We start from the raw sequence: 18,731 nt of genomic DNA, 5'->3' as shown, positions 1-18,731 counted from the left end.
ACTCTTTCAATCCGCTTTTCTCCCGCCTCTGGAACAAACTCCCTCACTCTCCAATTCAACTCCTCCCTCCAGGTCTTTAAAACAGCAGTTCACCACAATCTCTTATCTTCCCCTATCCAAAACCTAGATCTTTTCTACCCCCGTTAATTCACCCCAGATCCACTTATCAACTCGGGAGTCTCGCGAGATCTCAGAGACGGTGGGAGGGATTTTCGAAGCTCCACACGGTCTCCACGTTTTTCGAAGTTAAGTCTGTTCACAATTGTATTTTGTCGAAACTGTATTTATCTTTCGGTGTGTGAAGTTATTGTGTGCAACTTTGGTTGTTTCTCGGTGTTTATCTTTCATAAATTGATCGTCTGTTTGCCGTGTCGCGAGCAAGGCCTTTGCCGCGTCGCGAACGATTTGAAATCGAAGTTAAGTGATTGTTCCCATTTGTATTTTCGTTAAAACTGTATTTATTTATGGTGTTGTACGTATATTGTGTCCCGACGAAGATTTTTCGGTGCAAATCTTTCATACCTGTATTGAAAATCGTGTTAATTCGTGTCGTGTCTTGAGGCCTTGTACAGTGTGCACTGTACAACCTTGAGGCTTTGTTTTTCTCTCAGCGGTCCGTCATTTGTGATCCAATAACTTTCGTTCTCTGTATTCCCAGTCTTTTCACCCATAGCCTACTTCCTTGTGTAAATCTCAACTCAAAAAAAAAAAAAAAAAAAAAAAAAAACATTTCCTTCTCTGTTCTCATTCGTTTATTCATTCTTATTCGTTCGTTCGTTCTTCGACCATGTGTTTCTCCCCCATTTCCCCAGATAGTTTTCACTCATTAACCTTCAATGTTTACACTTTCCCCTCAAGTTATGTATTCCGTCATATTTTATAACACCTTTTTCTTGTTCTTCTTTAAAAGGCTGCTTTCGACTTGCTCACCAAATCAATTCATCCCAAAAAAAATATCCATCTCCTATAGTGCCTTTTTTCTACATTCCCTAAACTCTCCTGCACTCCATCCTCCATCCAGCGTCCTTAAACGTATTTTTAACTCGAAGGTCACAAGAAACTCATTTTGCAATAAATGTTCGTTTCCCATAAATCTTACACTTTCAAAAATCCAATCTCACCCCTCCCCTCCAAATCCTCCCCATAACCCCTCCCCTCCAAATCTTCCCCCTTGCCCCCTCCCTCCTAAACTACCCCCTCACCCCTCCCCGCCAAGACGCCCCCTCGCCCCTCCCCTCCTAGACTCCTGCCTCACCCCTCCCCTCCAAATCTCCCCCATATCCCATCCCTTTCAAATCCCTCCCCTTGTCCCTTCCCTCCCAAACTCCCCCCTCACCCCTCCCCTTCAAATCTCCCCACCCTCATTGCTTCTCAATTTCCCCCCTCTCACTCCCCCTCCTCAAAGCGTCCTCCCCGCTTCTTCCCCCTTCAAACTCTCACCTCCATCTCCCCCAACCTTCTGCCTCGCTCTTCCCCCTCCTCAAATAACACCTCATTGTGGCTCACCCAATCACCATCAAACCTTTTGTCCGCCCCATCCTTCCCTTTCTCCGAGCTATTCTGAAATCTCTGACACACCTTCAACAGCTCTCCCTACCTCTTCCACCTCTTCCACATCTTACCCTACCCCTCCTCCCCCCTGTTCTGTATCTGATGCTCCCCCTTCCTCTTCATTAACGGTATGGACCTCAAACATCCGGGGCCTTTGTTCAAACTTAACTGATCTCTCCATACAGGTTGCTTCTGTCAAACCAGACGTGATCTGCTTAACAGAAACTTTCCTCCTTTATGATGTCTCTGATTCCATAGTATCTCTCCCGGGCTACTCCCTCCTCCGGTATGATAGACCTGAGCCTCGTCCTGGAGGCGGGGTTGCTATCTTTATCAAAAACTCTCTTCCTCACTCGCCCTGCACTGCACTCTCTCCACCTCACCCCCAGGAATACCTCTGGCTACGGCTTCCCCTTCGCTCCCACCTCTTGTTCATATGTGTGTTGTACCGTCCACCAAACAGTGATGACTCCATCTACATCTCGCTGTCTGATGATATGGACCAACTTCTATCTACTCATCCCAACTCTCTTCCTCATATGTGGTGATTTCAACTGTCATCATGCCAGTTGGCTGGGTGTGGGTACCTCTCTCACCAGCCATGGCTCCTCAGCAAAGGACTTCTGTGACTCACTGGGACTGACACAATCTGTCAATTTCCCGACCCGGATCTCAGTCAACGGAACATCTTCTCTTCTGGACTTGGTTATGACTAACTTCCCTGAAAATGTCTGCTGCTCTTCTTCTGCTCCGATCGGATCATCTGATCATGTCCTTGTTAAAGTGGACATCTCTCTGACCATCCTCAGGGAGCCTGCTCAGCGTCGACGAGTCTGGCATTTCACTCAGGCCAACTGGCACGGTCTTCAAGCAGCCATCAATCATCTGGACTGGTCTCCCATCTCTACCACCTCTGACATCAACTCATCCTGGGAATTCTTCCAAAGTAAATTGCTCTCTCTCATGCACAGATTTATCCCATCTCGTCTTCAGTTGTCATACCCTTCCTCCCGTCCATGGTACACGGAATCTTGTGGTGAGGCTGTTGCCCAGAAACAACTTGCCTTCGTCTCCTGGAAAGCAAATCCAACGGAAGGAAATCTCATTTCCTTTCACAAAGCCCGAAACAAGTGTGTGTCCACCCTCAGGAGAGCCAGGAAACAATATCTCTCCGTTCTCAAGACCGAACTCTCTTATCTGTCTCCCTCTTCCAAATCCTGGTGGCGTCTGGTCAAATCCGTTTCTGGTGTTTGTTCCCCCTCCATCCCCTCCCTTACCTCAAACGGCTACACAGCTGACTCCGCACGTGAAAAAGCTGAATGCCTCAACTCTGTGTTTGCCTCTAAATCTTGTGTCCCAAACCCATCCCTCTCTGTACCCACCATACCCAGTCGTACCCTGCTGCTCCTGGACTCCGTGTCCTTTCCTCCTGACAAGGTGGAAAAGTTTCTGTCAACCCTCGACTCTGATTCTGCAACTGGACCCGACGGCATCAGCCCACGGGTCCTAAAATCCTGCTCTGCTGCTCTATCTCACCCTCTCTCTGTTCTCTTCACCCTCTCTTTTGCTCAAGGTCAACTGCCATCTGCTTGGAAATCAGCCAACATCACCGCTTTGCACAAAAAAGGTGCAAAAACAGATCCTAGCAACTACAGACCAATCAGCCTTCTCCCAATTATCAGCAAAGTCATGGAATCCATCATTGCTTCGGATATGAAATCTTTCCTCTTCTTCAATGGCTTGATCTCTGATCATCAATTTGGTTTCAGACCAGGTCACTCTACTCTGGACATGCTGCTTCTGCTGTCTCAACAATGGATGGAGGTCCTCAATGCCAAACAGGAAATTAGAGCTGTCTCCCTCGACATATCACGTGCCTTCGACACGGTCTGGCACCCAGCTCTGCTCACCAAACTCTCCTCCTTTGGTATCCATGGAAATCTCCACGCATGGCTGGCGGACTTCCTCTCTAGTCGTCGCCAACGTGTGGCCCTGAATGGGTTTCTCTCATCTCCTCTTCCTGTTCAGGCTGGAGTTCCCCAAGGCAGTGTTCTGGGCCCCGTGCTTTTTCTGGTCTTCATCAATGATCTCTCTGACTCTCTCGAAAATCCTCTCTATCTCTTTGCTGATGACTCCACTCTCTGCCGCTCCATTCCTCTTCCCTCAGATCGGCAGTCTGCTGCCTCCTCACTCTCTGAAGACCTGGACAAAATCACAGACTGGTCAAACAAGTGGAACATGTCTTTCAATCCTGACAAATCTCACACTCTTACTATGTCTCTCCGAAAAGATCGACTGGACAACCCTCCCATCTACTTTCTCAACAATCCTCTCCAAGAAGTTCTGTCGCTCAAGATTTTGGGTCTCACTATCTGCCAGGATCTTTCTTGGGAAAACCACATTTCCAAGCTGGCCTCCAAAGCCAGTCGCCGACTGGGCATCCTCTGTCGTGCGAAGTCCTTCCTCGGCACACCTGAGCTCCTCACCACATACAAGGCTTTCATCCGCAGCTCAATGGAATACTGTTCTCCCCTATGGGCCGGTGCTCCTGCCTCACACCTAGCTCGGCTTCACGCTGTTGAAACCAAAGCTTTCAGAATTATTGGAATCTCCCGCGATGAAGCTATCTCTGAGGGCCTTTCACTCACTCACCGCAGGCAGGTAGGTGGTCTTTCTGTCTTCTACCGACTCCTCTCCGGCCTTGCACCCCCAGCTCTCTCTGTGCTCTGTCCCCCAAATATTCCTACAGGTCGCACAAGATCTGCCAGCAACCCTCTGATGGTTAAACTGCCGAAATCTCGGCTCTCTGCTCACCTTCACTCTTTCATTCCTATTTTCTCCCGCCTCTGGAACAAACTCCCTCACTCCCTTCAATCCCACTCCTCCCTCCAGGTCTTTAAAACAGCTGTTCACCACCATCTCTTATCTTCCCCCATCCAAAACCTTGATCTTTTCTACCCCCGCTAATTCACCCCAGATCCACCTTGTTTGAAATTCCAACTTCTTTCCTGGAAGTCCTGGCAGTGTCCATATGTTTTATACCTCTCCCACCGCCCCCTTCCCATGCCCCCCCCCCCCCCCCAAAGCCCTCGCCCTCACTCAGATCTCTCGATGTCTCCATGTCTCTCGGTCCCTGCTCTCAAATGTTGTGTTTGTGTCCTTCCCCCTCTCTCCCCATCTTGTCTACCGCTCCCGATGTTATATGTTTTATGTGTCGGTTTGTCTTTCTGTGTGATTAATGTTCGCTCTTTCACGAGCCTCGATCTTGTATACAAAAAAAAAAAAAAAAAAAAAAACTCAAATGGACAACTGTCCAGTTGAGTTCATCACATAATGAGGCGTCCGTCGTTGTCGTCTAACTTTTTGACATTAACACTCCAGCGTCCACAAATATGAACCGATTCTGATCAAACTTGACATGCAGCATCCTTACCCCAAGGAACAGGTTTGTATTTCATTTCAGCCCGATCTGTTGAAAAATGGTGGACTTAGGCGACCATTTTGTTTTTGGTCATGAAAACGACGTCAACACTAGCATCCATAAATATTAACAGATTTTGATCAAACTTAGAATGTTTAACCCTTACCACACAAGGTAGGTTACTATTGCATTCCAACCCGATCCGTCACAAAATGGCCGCCATAGGCCGCCATATTGTTTGCAGCTCGGAAACGACGTTAAGACTTTAACGTCCACAAATATTTATGGATTAAATTATTACACAAGGTTGTTGGTTTTTCATTTAAGTCAAATCTAGTACAGACAACTGACCTACTTTAAAGTTGTCCAGTCAGTTCAGTTGAGTTCTGCTTCCCTGGAAGCTCTAGTTTGAAATACCGACTTCTTTCCTGAAGTCTTAACAGTGTCCATGTGTTTTATACCTCTCACAAACCCCACCCTCCTCCCCCACGTCCCCCACTTACCATGCCTCCTCCCCCCAGGCCCTCTCCCTCCCACAGATCTCCTGATCGCTCTGCTCTCAAATGTTGTACGTGTGCTTCCCTCTCTCTCTCCCCATCTTGTCTCCCGCTCGTTTTGTGTGTTTTGTGTTTGTGTCCCGCTTACACGAGCCTCGATCTTGTATACAAAAAAAAAAAAAAAAGTACTGTGTATCATTCCCATGGTGTTACAGCTTGTTGCTACTCATATCGCAAAGGAAGTGGGTAACATTATTAAACCATGGTGGGGAGAAATGTTCTGGATTGCACATTCAAGAAGAAGAATCTGGTAGTCTCAATGAGCCACAAGTTTTTTGAAAAATGTTATCAAGTCTATCCATGTGAAATGTGAATTGCCAGTTGATCTTTCAGCGTTAACTCTTGCAGCCAATGTTGTTGTAAATGTTGAAGAAACATTCAAATTTTAGCTCTGCAGCCTGTTCTGTTCTGTTCTAAAATCTGTTCTAAAAGGATTCCTTTGAGATGCAAACAAGCCTTCACTTGTTGATGCAATTTGGTATATATGATGAGGAACAGATGCCTGCACCAAACAAAAATGTGTTGTATGCTTGATGGTGGCTCATTCATTCATTGACTGCCATAGAAATGCGATGCAACATTCGACGAATGTTTGTTCTGAATCTACAGGTATTAAATGAAAATAAAATTTAGGCCTGCAAAGTATAGGAAGAGGTGTCTGGTCCATCCTAAAATAAAGCCATTTTGTCCATGTGGAGCCCAGACAAGTAACAATTTAAAAATGCTCGTATCTGCAACCACATCTTCACCAAAATTGAAGCAATTCATCCTTGGAAGACACACAACCTGTTCACCAAGTTTTATCTGAATCTGTACGTAACGTTTTTGGGACATTGTGCTCTATATCGTTTTTGGCACCACCTCTAAATGGTGAAGAATCACTTAAATAATTATGGTAAATAATATCTTTATAATCTGAAATTCGTCCTCGTCACATGCCCAACCTGTTCACCAAATTTCATTTGAATCCGTACACATCTTTTTGAGATATCCTGCTCGCAAGACAGATGGGTGAAAACATAACCGCCCACCTTCGTTAGCAGAGGGCATGGCAATAAGTACATGTAATAAGTATTTCAAATACTTACCAATCCCACAAGATGGTGGTTTTGTTAAACGTGTGCCAGACATGAATGATGACCCCGTGTTGTGGATCTCCTGCTGAGATGGTGATCGCCATAATAAATTGCTTTCTATAAATTCCATTGATAGCCCTATCCGAAAATGCCATCAAACATAATGGCCTCAGATACAAGATGAAAATCTCCCTTAGTTCATGCTCGAGTAGTTTGTAAACCTGCTGTCATTGCCTCGCTCCTCCATGAGCTTTCAACTATTATAGTAAAGCTTTGACATCTTGGTACTATTATTGTCGATTATTTTTTTTAAACTCTGCTCTTTATCTGAAATATTTCAGATCCTTTTCATACCAGTGAAGGCTTGCAGCCAGGGACTTCTGCACGTAGCCTTGTCTCAACTCGTACAACACATACATCAGGTGCATACACTATATGTTGTTCCATTCTACGATACCAAAACCAGGTGCATAAGGAGTCATATTTCGTCAAAAGGTTGAGGATTTTTAAAAGGCATTCATTCTCTTGCCTGTCGATATAAATGCATTTGTTTTGTTCAGTTTTGATTTTTTGCTCTCTGACACTGCAGCAAGAGGTACTCGACGTCCTGGCTGGGATCTTCGTGGGAAACTTGAAGACCAGGACAAAGCGTTGAGGAATTGTGAGGGTCGGATTGCTTTTCTTGAGGACCAGAAATGTCACCTTGAACGGTATGTTCAACGTAAATCTACATTTTCCTCTTCTCAAGGAAAAGAGTTGGAGGAATTCAGTCAACTGATAGGGATATTTTCCTACAGTAGTATGTAATAGATGAATCAAGAAATTCAATGTCCATAACTTTTGTCAGAAGACGAATCACAAATTTTAATTCCTGAGGAGGTCAACACTTTTGTTTACAAGGGAATACACAGCAAGGAACAATAACCTTTATCAACCAAGAAGAGCATACTACAATTCACAAAAGCACATTGCAAGATTCACAGAAAGTCCCAAGTGAAAAATCCTGGTACAGTAGAGATGTACATCAAAGGAAACATCATAAGGATGCAGTAGCATGCACAGTATACAGTCAACATGCAGTGTAAACATACAGTATCGATCAGCCAAGTGAAGTATCCTAAGTACAACATTTACAACATTACAAACCTAGTGAAAATCCTAAGTACAACAAACAAACATTTTACAAACCCAGTGATAATCCTAAATATTTGGGCACCAGTCCTGATCTTTATACAAGTTGAGAATGGGAGGAGCAAGTGGAGGGGGAGGAGAGCAGTAGGATTGGTTAGGCAAAGTGCAGGTGGGAGGGAGCAAGGATCGAGGGATACAATGTGATTGGTCGAGTGAAATATTGAGCAGAGGGATATCCCGCTGATTCAGGAATGCATATTAAAATCTCCTTAATGAGGAAGATATGTTCTTCGAGACTCTGCAACGCCAAGATTCTCCCAATTGCATGTAAAGAATGTAACTACAAAAACTTTATATATATTTACTAATTCAAACTTTTAAATATCATCTTAGAAACAAGCATATCAAATTCATCTTTGTCAACCGCAAAACTCATTTTAACATTAAGTCGAATATAATATAACATTACATTACATTACAAAACCTATATATATATATACTGAAACGCAAAAGAAACTTACCACCTTTGAAACCTTTAAATATCAACAATAACACTGCGTGTAGTAAATGTGTGAACTTATTTGTGGACAATAGTGTCCTCACTGTCAGACAAAACGGTCACGGATGGTCACTTGAACCTTCAATGGTCACTTCATAGCACAGCTGTTGAACAGTCGTTTTGACTGCCAGTGATTAGCCAAGAGGTACGGGATGATTTTAATGAGCTGCACGTGATGTCTTGATATTGGCTTTAAAAAGGCCAGTGCAAAATGGGCATTTTGACCGAAAAATTTGACCATTTTGACCAACTTCAAAAAGACCGAAAACACAAAAGAAACTTACCACCTTTGAAACCTTTAAATATCAACAATAACACTGCGTATAGTAAATGTGTGAACTTATTTGTGGACAATAGTGTCCTCACTGTCAGACAAAACGGTCACGGATGGTCACTTGAACCTTCAATGGTCACTTCATAGCACAGCTGTTGAACAGCCGTTTTGACTGTCAGTGATTAGCCGAGGGGTATGGGATGATTTTAATGAGCTGCACGTGATGTCTTGATATTGGCTTTACAAAGGCCAGTGCAAAATGGGCATTTCAATCAACATGCCACGATTGTCAAGGGATCAACGGCAGCCTGCCCTGGGCATGCTGCAAGGTGGACTGAGCTACCGTGAGGTGGCACGTCGCCTTGGCTGTTCACAGCAGACGATATCGGCCCTGGTGGACAGAGACACCCTCCACAACTCTGCAGATGACAGACCTCAATCAGGGAGGCCAAGAGTCACCACTGCAAGGCAGGACAGGCAGATGGTCTGAAGTCACCTACGGGATCGATTCCGTCCAGCATCCCGCACTGCGGCAGAAACTCCGGGGCGTGCAAACCCACGGATCTCCAATGATACTGCACGAAGACGACTGCATGACTATGGTCTGACTGCCAGAAGACCATACAGAGGCCCCGTGATGACGGTTGCCCATTGCCGCAACCGTCAGAGATGGTGCCAGCAGCATCAGCGGTGGACCTTGGCGCAGTGGAACGAGGTCGCTTTCAGCGATGAGTCAAGGTTCTGTGTGGACAGTCCTGATGGGCGTGAGTGTGTCTGGAGAAGAACTGGCGAGCGATATGCCGATTGTTGCGTGCGTCAAGCCAACAGGTGGGGTGGCCCAAGTGTGATGGTGTGGGCAGCCATATCAGGCCGGTACAGGACGCCACTGGTGGTTGTGGATGGGAATCTTAATGCCCAGCGGTATGTGGATAACATCCTGCGACCTCATCTGCTGCCATTCCTGCTAGACCACCCAGAACTGAGAACCTTTCAGCATGACAACGCTCGTCCCTATGCTGCTCGCTTTACCACTGCATTTCTCCAAGGCGAGAACATCAACACCATGCAGTGGCCTGCGCTCTCTCCTGACCTGAATCCCATAGAGCACCTGTGGGATGAGCTTGGGAGACGCGTAGTTGGCAGGGCCAGGACACGGGCAGAGCTGCTTCAGACATTGAGGACTGAGTGGGACAGAATCCAGCAGCAATCCATCCAAAGACTGGTAGGCAGTATACGCCGATGATGCACTGCCTGTATCCAAAACAATGGTGGCCATACACGCTATTGAAAGGGGACTGACATTGCACCCTGTGCTGTTCTGTACTGTAGAACAAACTGATGAGATGGTGTATCTTGGTCAAAAACTTGACATGTCATCAATAAAATGCCAATGTTTCAATTAGCAATTGTTGGTTTGTTTTATTTTGAACTGTTACAATTTTATTACATTTCAAACAAGTGGTAAATTTCTTTTGCGTTTTCGGTCTTTTTGAAGTTGGTCAAAATGGTCAAAATGGTCAAATTTTTCGGTCAAAATGCCCATTTTGCACTGGCCTTTTTAAAGCCAATATCAAGACATCACGTGCAGCTCATTAAAATCATCCCGTACCCCTTGGCTAATCACTGACAGTCAAAACGGCTGTTCAACAGCTGTGCTATGAAGTGACCATTGAATGTTCAAGTGACTATCCGTGACCGTTTTGTCTGACAGTGAGGACACTATTGTCCACAAATAAGTTCACACATTTACTATACGCAGTGTTATTGTTGATATTTAAAGGTTTCAAAGGTGGTAAGTTTCTTTTGTGTTTTTGGTCTTTTTGAAGTTGGTCAAAATGGTCAAAATTTTCGGTCAAAATGCCCATTTTGCACTGGCCTTTTTAAAGCCAATATCAAGACATCATGTGCAGCTCATTAAAATCATCCTGTACCCCTTGGCTAATCACTGACAGTCAAAACCGCTGTTCAACAGCTGTGCTGAAGTGACCATTGAAGGTTCAAGTGACCATCCGTGACCGTTTTGTCTGACAGTGAGGACACTATTGTCCACAAATAAGTTCACACATTTACTACACGCAGTGTTATTGTTGATATTTAAAGGTTTCAAAGGTGGTAAGTTTCTTTTGCGTTTCAGTATATATATATATATATATATATATATATATATATATATATATATATATATATATATATATATATATATATATATATATATATATATATATATATATATATATATATATATATATATATATATATATATATATATATATAATATATTACGGTTTTTCGAACCTTCACATGTAAATTTAGTAGTAAATTCCCTTATAAATGACCCCTGTGTGCATGTCCCCTTAATTGGCTGTTAATTAAAGATTGCACCTTAGTTAGTCCATATACAACACGTAGGACACTTTCGGATCTCAATAGTTATGTCATTAGTATGTGTTTCAGGTAAGGCTGTGTTTCCAATTGTTGACTCTACGTTGAATCAATCAAATAAGATAGGTCCCTTTCAGTTCCCCAATCATCTCTGCAAAGTGCCAGTAACAGTTGGGCTGTTTTCGTGGGCATCACACCGCCTCTGCTAGCCCAGCAGCATTCGCTGCCTGGCGCCAAACTCCATTACGCACGAGACCGAGAAGGGGGGAGGAGCCGCCAGAGCACGGGCGTGGCACCACCTCGTCATCAAAGGTGGAGCCAGAGAGCCCTTAACCAAACAGGGCTCGGTGGGCATGGCTTGATAGGGCGTGGCAAGAAACGTCTGGAGAGTTTGAGAGGGTTCCAAGGGCGTGGTAATAAAACCCTTGGTGCGAGGCCCCCACCAGAGACGCGTGAGGAGGTTCAAGAGAGTCGGCGGGAAGCAGATGAGCGAGGAGCACTGAAAGACGCATGAGAAAGGAGCACTGGAGAGACGCGAAGAGAGACGCGCTGACGACCGGGTTTTTGCTGAACCAAGAGCGAGTGCGTGCACACGGGACACCAACGGAGTGCCGCGATTCCCGAACCTCCCTGCCCACCAGTCCTGTGGACCGTCTGCCCTTCTCATCCTTCCCGCCATTCCTGACTGAAAACCCCATTAGTGTACGTGAGTTTGTTCTGTTTGTCTTGTCCCTGGGTATAAGTAAGCCTGTTTAAGAATTGCCCTGTGTATCTTCTTCTTCGCCCTGTAAATTACTTTCGTTCCCTTCTTGGTTTTGGTTTTTGTGTAAATATAATTAATAATTCCCTGTTCCTTCTTATTCTTTGGCTTCTTTCTCGTCCGATCGCTTTAGTGATTTCCCCATTGAGTACCTGTGGCGCGATTTCGGCCGAACCGCTTACAATCGGGTTTAGTCTTCTGTTGACGGCCCGCATTGCAGCTCGCTTAGCTCGGCGCAATTCATCTATTACGCTGCGGCTCGGGCGGGAGTATTTCCTCGCGTACCAGAAGGCGCTTGTACTTAGGTCATAGGAAGGATTGGCCTACTACTCTATTCAGCGCTGACCGGGCGTGACGTCATACCCCCAGGACCGGTCGGACGGCCACCTTAACAGGAAAAGGGGATTAACCCCTCCCCTTGCTAACGGGAGTGCCGTCCCCCGGATCCGCAACAATATATAACAAAAGATTTACTGAGAAAGTAGTTTTGTTTTAAAACTCAATACTGCACGCAATCTCAACTTGGATATAAAGAAAGGTGCATGGACCCAACCCCCGCAAATCATCCACCTTCCATTGTCCAACGGGAACTCTTTGTTCAACTCTGCAAAATAATTACCAAGTATTTTGCATTCACTTATCTATCTATAATTCCACTAATCTCTGTATGTGTGTTTGTTTGTTTGTTTGTTTGTTTGTCTGTGACCGCTGTTTCTCGACAACCACGGGTCCGATATACTTTAAACTTGCCAGGTATATTGCTGGGGACCCGAGGATGTGCCTTTTCAAGGTTTCATATTAATCGGACAATTACTTACCGAGCTATGTCCAAAAAACGATTCAACCAATCAGAGAGCAGCGAGCTATCGCGTGTGCCGAACGTGGCGAACACACTCTGCCTCGGACGGCACATTTGAGAGCGTATTCATTTATTTCACGTTGGAAAACTATGTTGCCGTTAAACTATGTTTTAAAACTAATTAAAACTACTATCTATAATTCCACGGGTCTGATAAAAAACACCGTACTCGCAAGCCGTTCGCTTTGGACCAAACCATTTCATGTAAATAGAGGGGGGGGATTGTCACCACTCGCAAGCCGTTCGCTTTGGACCAAACCATTTCATGTAAATAGAGGGGGGGGGGATATAATTTTAGATATATATATAGTACGGGCATGCCCTAGTCAATACAATGTTAGCTTAGACTTCGCACTGAGTCGACCAGCATAGTCACAATGAAAACAAGTTTACCGGGCAATGATTAGTTTTACCAAACACAATGGGATTTGTAAAGCAATTCAGTGAATGCTAATTACTTCAGACAGCCTAGTTGGACGATTTGTTACCAGCTGCTAGTTTGTATTATTTACCAAGAAAACAATATCTTTGCTCACAATTTGCTTATTGAACTTCAGCCAGATATACTCGATCTAATATTACATTATTTCCAAAAAACACCCTATGTGTAATCATATTACCCTCAGTCATAAAAATGATTTTACCATGACAATATGTGGTCTACCATTGCCTCTACTAAGAATTTACTTTTCTCGAGCAAACGAATTTGGTCAGTGTCGGAGATAATTCGCCTACTGAAGGAAATCTCAACTTCTGCATGGAAATCACAAAAAACACTTGCACGCGAGGTGAGCAGGTTGTAGCTGATAGAAATTACTTGCTTCATAAATTTTGCGCTTCCACACAACCATTTAAGTAATATTCACTGTTTAGTTATCTTCTGACTGGGAAAGGGGAACCTAATTGCACAACACGAGGTAACTTGTTCATTAATCTCTGCATTCAAGTGCATCCTTTTTAATCTGCTTAAACCTTTCCTCTGTTGTCACAGCGAGGCTGATAATGAGCGACTATTGCAACAGAATGAACTGCTGCGTCTGCAGCCCTTCGAGGTTGAATGTGGTGAACTTCAACATTCAGTGGCAGAACTGGCAGCTGCAAAATCTTCTCTTACAGTTAAGCTCGATTATTCTCATGCTGGTTTGATCAGCTGAGGGGCTAAGCTGTTGGTGTCGTTAAATACAATATAATTTATTTTAAAAATCTTGTCCGTTTCTTCCTGATGCAGATACAACTCCAGCTGCAGAAGGATGAGTGTCTCCAGTGCAGCCTGAAAAACATCCAGCTTGAGGAAGTGGTTGACAAATTTAAAAAAGAAAATGCAGAACAAGCAGAATCCAAATCTTCTCTTACAGTTAAGCTCGATTGTTCAGGCCGGCTTGATCAGCTGAAAGGCGAATCTGCAGGTGTAGATAAACGCAGTACAATTTATTTAAGCTGGAGCAATGTGACTGCGTCACCAATATGCCTCTGCGGTCGTCCCTGCCCGTGACAGCAGGTGGATGCCCTCGTTAACCGTCCTAAAAATAAACGAGTTTGATTTAAATCCCTTCAGCTGTTCTCGAGTATCACATTTTTACCAGATATGACAGGTTTCGCATCGATCGGAGTTTTTTTTTGTTTGTTTGTTTTTTTGGGTTTTCAAGCTAATATGGCTGCCAAACCATGTGGCTTATGACATCAAAAATGTACACTCTGCATATGTATGGGTAGAGGATCAGGTTTGTGAAGTTTCGTGTTGATCGTATAAGGTTCGTTTTTCTATCCAAGATGGCTGCCAAAGCACGTGACTTATGATGTCATCATTTTCAAACTATATGCAGCAATGGTTTTAGATGACATTTGTAAAGTTTCACATCGATAGGGTAAGCGGTAAGCGGTTTCTGCGATAAAATTATTTAATATTTTCCTTCAATCCAATATGACTGCTGCCACACCATGTCACGAATGCCGTTTTCGTGATCAACTTTTAATCGCCATGCCAAGTCGATGACACTTGTAAACTTTTGAGTCTATCGCTTTGGTCGTTTGGGAGAAGATTATTATTATTTTTATTTTTTTAAGGTTTTAGGTTTAATCCAATATGGATGTCAAACCATGTGACTTATGATGTCATAAATTTAATATTCAATACAAATGGGTCAAAGATCATGTGCATGCAATTTCAGATTTTAAGGACAAGGCACTCTATTAAAACATTTATGGCCACTTTCACCGATATACCACTTCATCACTGATGATGTCATCATTGTCATGCTTTTGTTTCCCATTGGGCATACTCAACAATGTGCTGAGTTTACAATTTTTCCATTCAGAGGTTTCTGAGAAATATATTTTTAATTATTTGTGTTAATATAAGGGGGCTGCCATTACTTTGTGATCTATGATGTCACGAGTATCATAGAAACATTCTACATGGGTGTCGCTCCTACCCTGAAAGTTTGTATCAAACGGACATGTAGTTGCTGAGAAAAATGAGGTTTAGCCCGTACGGGCGGACCACCTGAAAACATAATGCCTCCGACAACTTTCGGGGACGGAGGCATAAAACTATTGTCTATTTCTTCCTGATGCAGGTGCAACTCCATCAGCAGAAGGATGAGTTTCTCCAGTGCAGCCTGAAAAATATCCAGCTTGAGGAACTGGTTGACAAATTAAAAAAAGAAGTTGCAGCACAAGCAGAGAAGATCCAGTCCCAAGAAATGGAGAGGAGACGTTTGCATAACATTGTTGAAGAACTAAAGGTTACCCTTGTCCAAGTCATTTTGTGTTGGTGTGCCTAAAGTGTTGGGCACACTGTAGAACAGGGCAGCATTGTCCCATCACTAGTATCGTAGGCCATGCTTCTAACATGTTTTGCTTAAGCCACAAAGTCTTCCCCTTGAGATTCTTAACATTTGTGGTGTACTTTTGTTTTATGACTTTTCACCAACAATATAGCAAGCATAGTGTATTTGAAAGGAAAGCAGAACGATCCTGAGCGTACCTTGTTTGATGAAAGGGTGAACAGAAACACAAAGCAGTATAATGAGGGTGCAATGTGCCGATGTGGGGACAGCTGTATTGATGTTTAGACCTGAAATATAAAATGGTGCGATGGTCGGAGGGGGGAGGTGGGAGAAGAGAGGCAGAAATGGGCAAATGAGCGGAATATGGGAGGATGGAAGGGAAGACTTCTTGGGGTTTGCTGTGCGTGGACATCTGATTGGCAGTTCGTCCTTCCAGTTCATCAAAGTTCATTTTCCCAGACCAGTTACATTATGATTTGCTGTTTTATTACCTCCTCCACCAGAGGTGGACGAAGGTTGTTTTCACCCCTGTCTGTTTGTCAGGATATCTCAAAAACTTGTCGATGGATTCTGATGAAATTTGGTGGTCAGGGTGTATGACAAGAACTAATTGATTCGCTCTTGGTGAAGATCCGGTTCTGGATCCAGATGCCGATACCATAATTTATCGTGAATCTTCACCATCGAGAGATAGAACCAAAAACTATATATATATATATATATATATATATATATATATATATATATATATATATATATATATATATATATATATATATATATATAAATAACTGTAAGAAATAGTAGAAACTCCAAAGTACGAGCAGGGCGTCTCATTTGTATTGAATAAATAATCGTTAGATTAAATAAGACGCGGACGTAGCTTCAGGACGTCGATCTTTAATTGTCGACAAGCTTTCGACCAACAAAGGTCTTCTTCTGAGTCTACAAAAACAGCAGGCATGTATATCAGTCAAGTATGTATCGTGGTATGTGTGTGAGATGTGTGATGTGTGTAGAAAATGCATACAGAAGGAAGAGCCACGCCAAAGTTCACTCACCGGCCCCAAGTTCAACGGAAGTGACCGTTTGCGTTACAGTTAGGGTGCACGTGCATATACAAATATAGAGATATACATACATAAACACACAAGCATATATTCATATCCCATTTATATTCATATAATATATTTATATATTTATATAAATGACATATAAAGGTAGAATGAATGATGAATGAATGAATGAATGAATGGGTTACGGTTTACAATTTGATTGGGTTGATGTAGGAACATGCTTTAGTCATCAAAATTTATGCCATGAGGGACTTTTGTCCGAAGTTTGTGTATCCAAAAGGACTCACGTTTCAGAATCGTGGTGTGTGATCGATTTGTGATTGATTCAATGGCAGAGATTTGAATGTCATTTATAGAGTGATCCGGTTGATTAAAGTGTATCGTGTAAGGTAGAGATTTGCCCTGACTGGTGTGGAAGTTATTGATTTCTGACCGGGTGTTATTAAATCGTGTGTAGAGTGTATTTTCAGTTTTTCCAACATATTGTTTGTTGCACTTTTGGCAAGTGATTAGGTATATGACCCATGTAGATTTGCAGTTCATATAGGAGGTGATGGGGAATTTTTGTCCAGTGCTAGAACTACAGAATTTGTTTCCTTCTAGTAAATGCTTGTGAATAATGCATTTGTTTGCTGTGCTTTTATAGAAGCCAGGGATCCTAGTTTCTTTGTTGTGGGGCTGTGGGTGCTTTGCTTTTACCAAGAGGTCCCTGAGTGTCCGACCACGACTCAGGGACCTCTTGGTAAAAGCAAAGCACCCACAGCCCCACAACAAAGAAACTAGGATCCCTGGCTTCTATAAATGCACAGCAAACAAATGCATTATTCACAAGCATTTACTAGAAGGAAACAAATTTTGTAGTTCTAGCACTGGACAAAAATTCCCCATCACCTCCTATATGAACTGCAAATCTACATGGGTCATATACCTAATCACTTGCCAAAAGTGCAACAAACAATATGTTGGAAAAACTGAAAATACACTCTACACACGATTTAATAACACCCGGTCAGAAATCATTAACTTCCACACCAGTCAGGGCAAATCTCTACCTTACACGATACACTTTAATCAACCGGATCACTCTATAAATGACATTCAAATCTCTGCCATTGAATCAATCACAAATCGATCACACACCACGATTCTGAAACGTGAGTCCTTTTGGATACACAAACTTCGGACAAAAGTCCCTCATGGCATAAATTTTGATGACTAAAGCATGTTCCTACATCAACCCAATCAAATTGTTAACCGTAACCCATTCATTCATTCATTCATTCATTCATCATTCATTCATTCATTCATTCTACCTTTATATGTCATTTATATAAATATATTATATGAATATAAATGGGATATGAATATATGCTTGTGTGTTTATGTATGTATATCTCTATATTTGTATATGCACGTGCACCCTACCTGTAACGCAAACGGTCACTTCCGTTGAACTTTGGGCCGGTGAGTGAACTTTGGCGTGGCTCTTCCTTCTGTATGCATTTTCTACACACATCACACATCTCACACACATATCACTATACATACTTGACTGATATACATGCCTGCTGTTTTTGTAGACTCAGAAGAAGACCTTTGTTGGTCGAAAGCTTGTCGACAATTAAAGATCGACGTCCTGAAGCTACGTCCGCGTCTTATTTAATCTAACGATTATTTATTCAATACAAATGAGACGCCCTGCTCGTACTTTGGAGTTTCTACTATTTCTTACAGTTATGTATATGTATATATATATATATATATATATATATATATATATATATATATATATATATATATATATATATATATATATATATATATATATATACATATATATATATATATATATATATACATATATATATATACATATATATATATATATATATACATATATATACATATATATATATATATATATATATATATATATATATATATATATATATATATATATATATATATATATATATATATATATATATATATATATATATATATATATATATATATATACAGTGATCCCTCGTTTATCGCGGGGGTTACGTTCCAGAACCCCCCGCGATAGACGAAAATCCGCGAAGTAGCGACCATATTTTTCTTTTATTATTTATATATATTTTAAAGCTTTATGACCCTCCCCACACTCTTATTAACCTTTCCCACACTCTTATTAACCTTTCCCATACTCTTATTAACCTTTCCCATACTCTTATAAACACTTCCTATACTCTTAAACACTTTTTACACTCTTAAACATACGTAATTTTAACAACATATAAAATTCTAATGG

The 18,731-nt window shown here is 42.4% G+C and overlaps 1 protein-coding gene across 1 annotated transcript in view; it reads left to right on the top strand.

Moving 5' to 3' along the window:
- Positions 1 to 18,731, top strand: part of LOC137423150 (carboxy-terminal kinesin 2) — a 91,040-nt gene that overhangs the window by 34,194 nt on the left and 38,115 nt on the right. Inside the window, exons 5-9 of the mRNA XM_068109987.2 lie at positions 6,947 to 7,027; positions 7,195 to 7,315; positions 13,562 to 13,685; positions 13,799 to 13,924; positions 15,147 to 15,314. Of these exons, the coding sequence (XP_067966088.2) occupies positions 6,947 to 7,027; positions 7,195 to 7,315; positions 13,562 to 13,685; positions 13,799 to 13,924; positions 15,147 to 15,314 (620 nt within the window). The remainder of the gene's footprint in view (positions 1 to 6,946; positions 7,028 to 7,194; positions 7,316 to 13,561; positions 13,686 to 13,798; positions 13,925 to 15,146; positions 15,315 to 18,731) is intronic.

The sequence above is a fragment of the Myxine glutinosa genome, chromosome 3 (assembly GCF_964187855.1).
Source record: "Myxine glutinosa chromosome 3, kmMyxGlut1.1, whole genome shotgun sequence".
Taxonomy (NCBI): domain Eukaryota; kingdom Metazoa; phylum Chordata; class Myxini; order Myxiniformes; family Myxinidae; genus Myxine; species Myxine glutinosa.
Note: the sequence above shows the minus strand (reverse complement) of the source record. Positions and strands in the feature narration are given on the sequence as shown.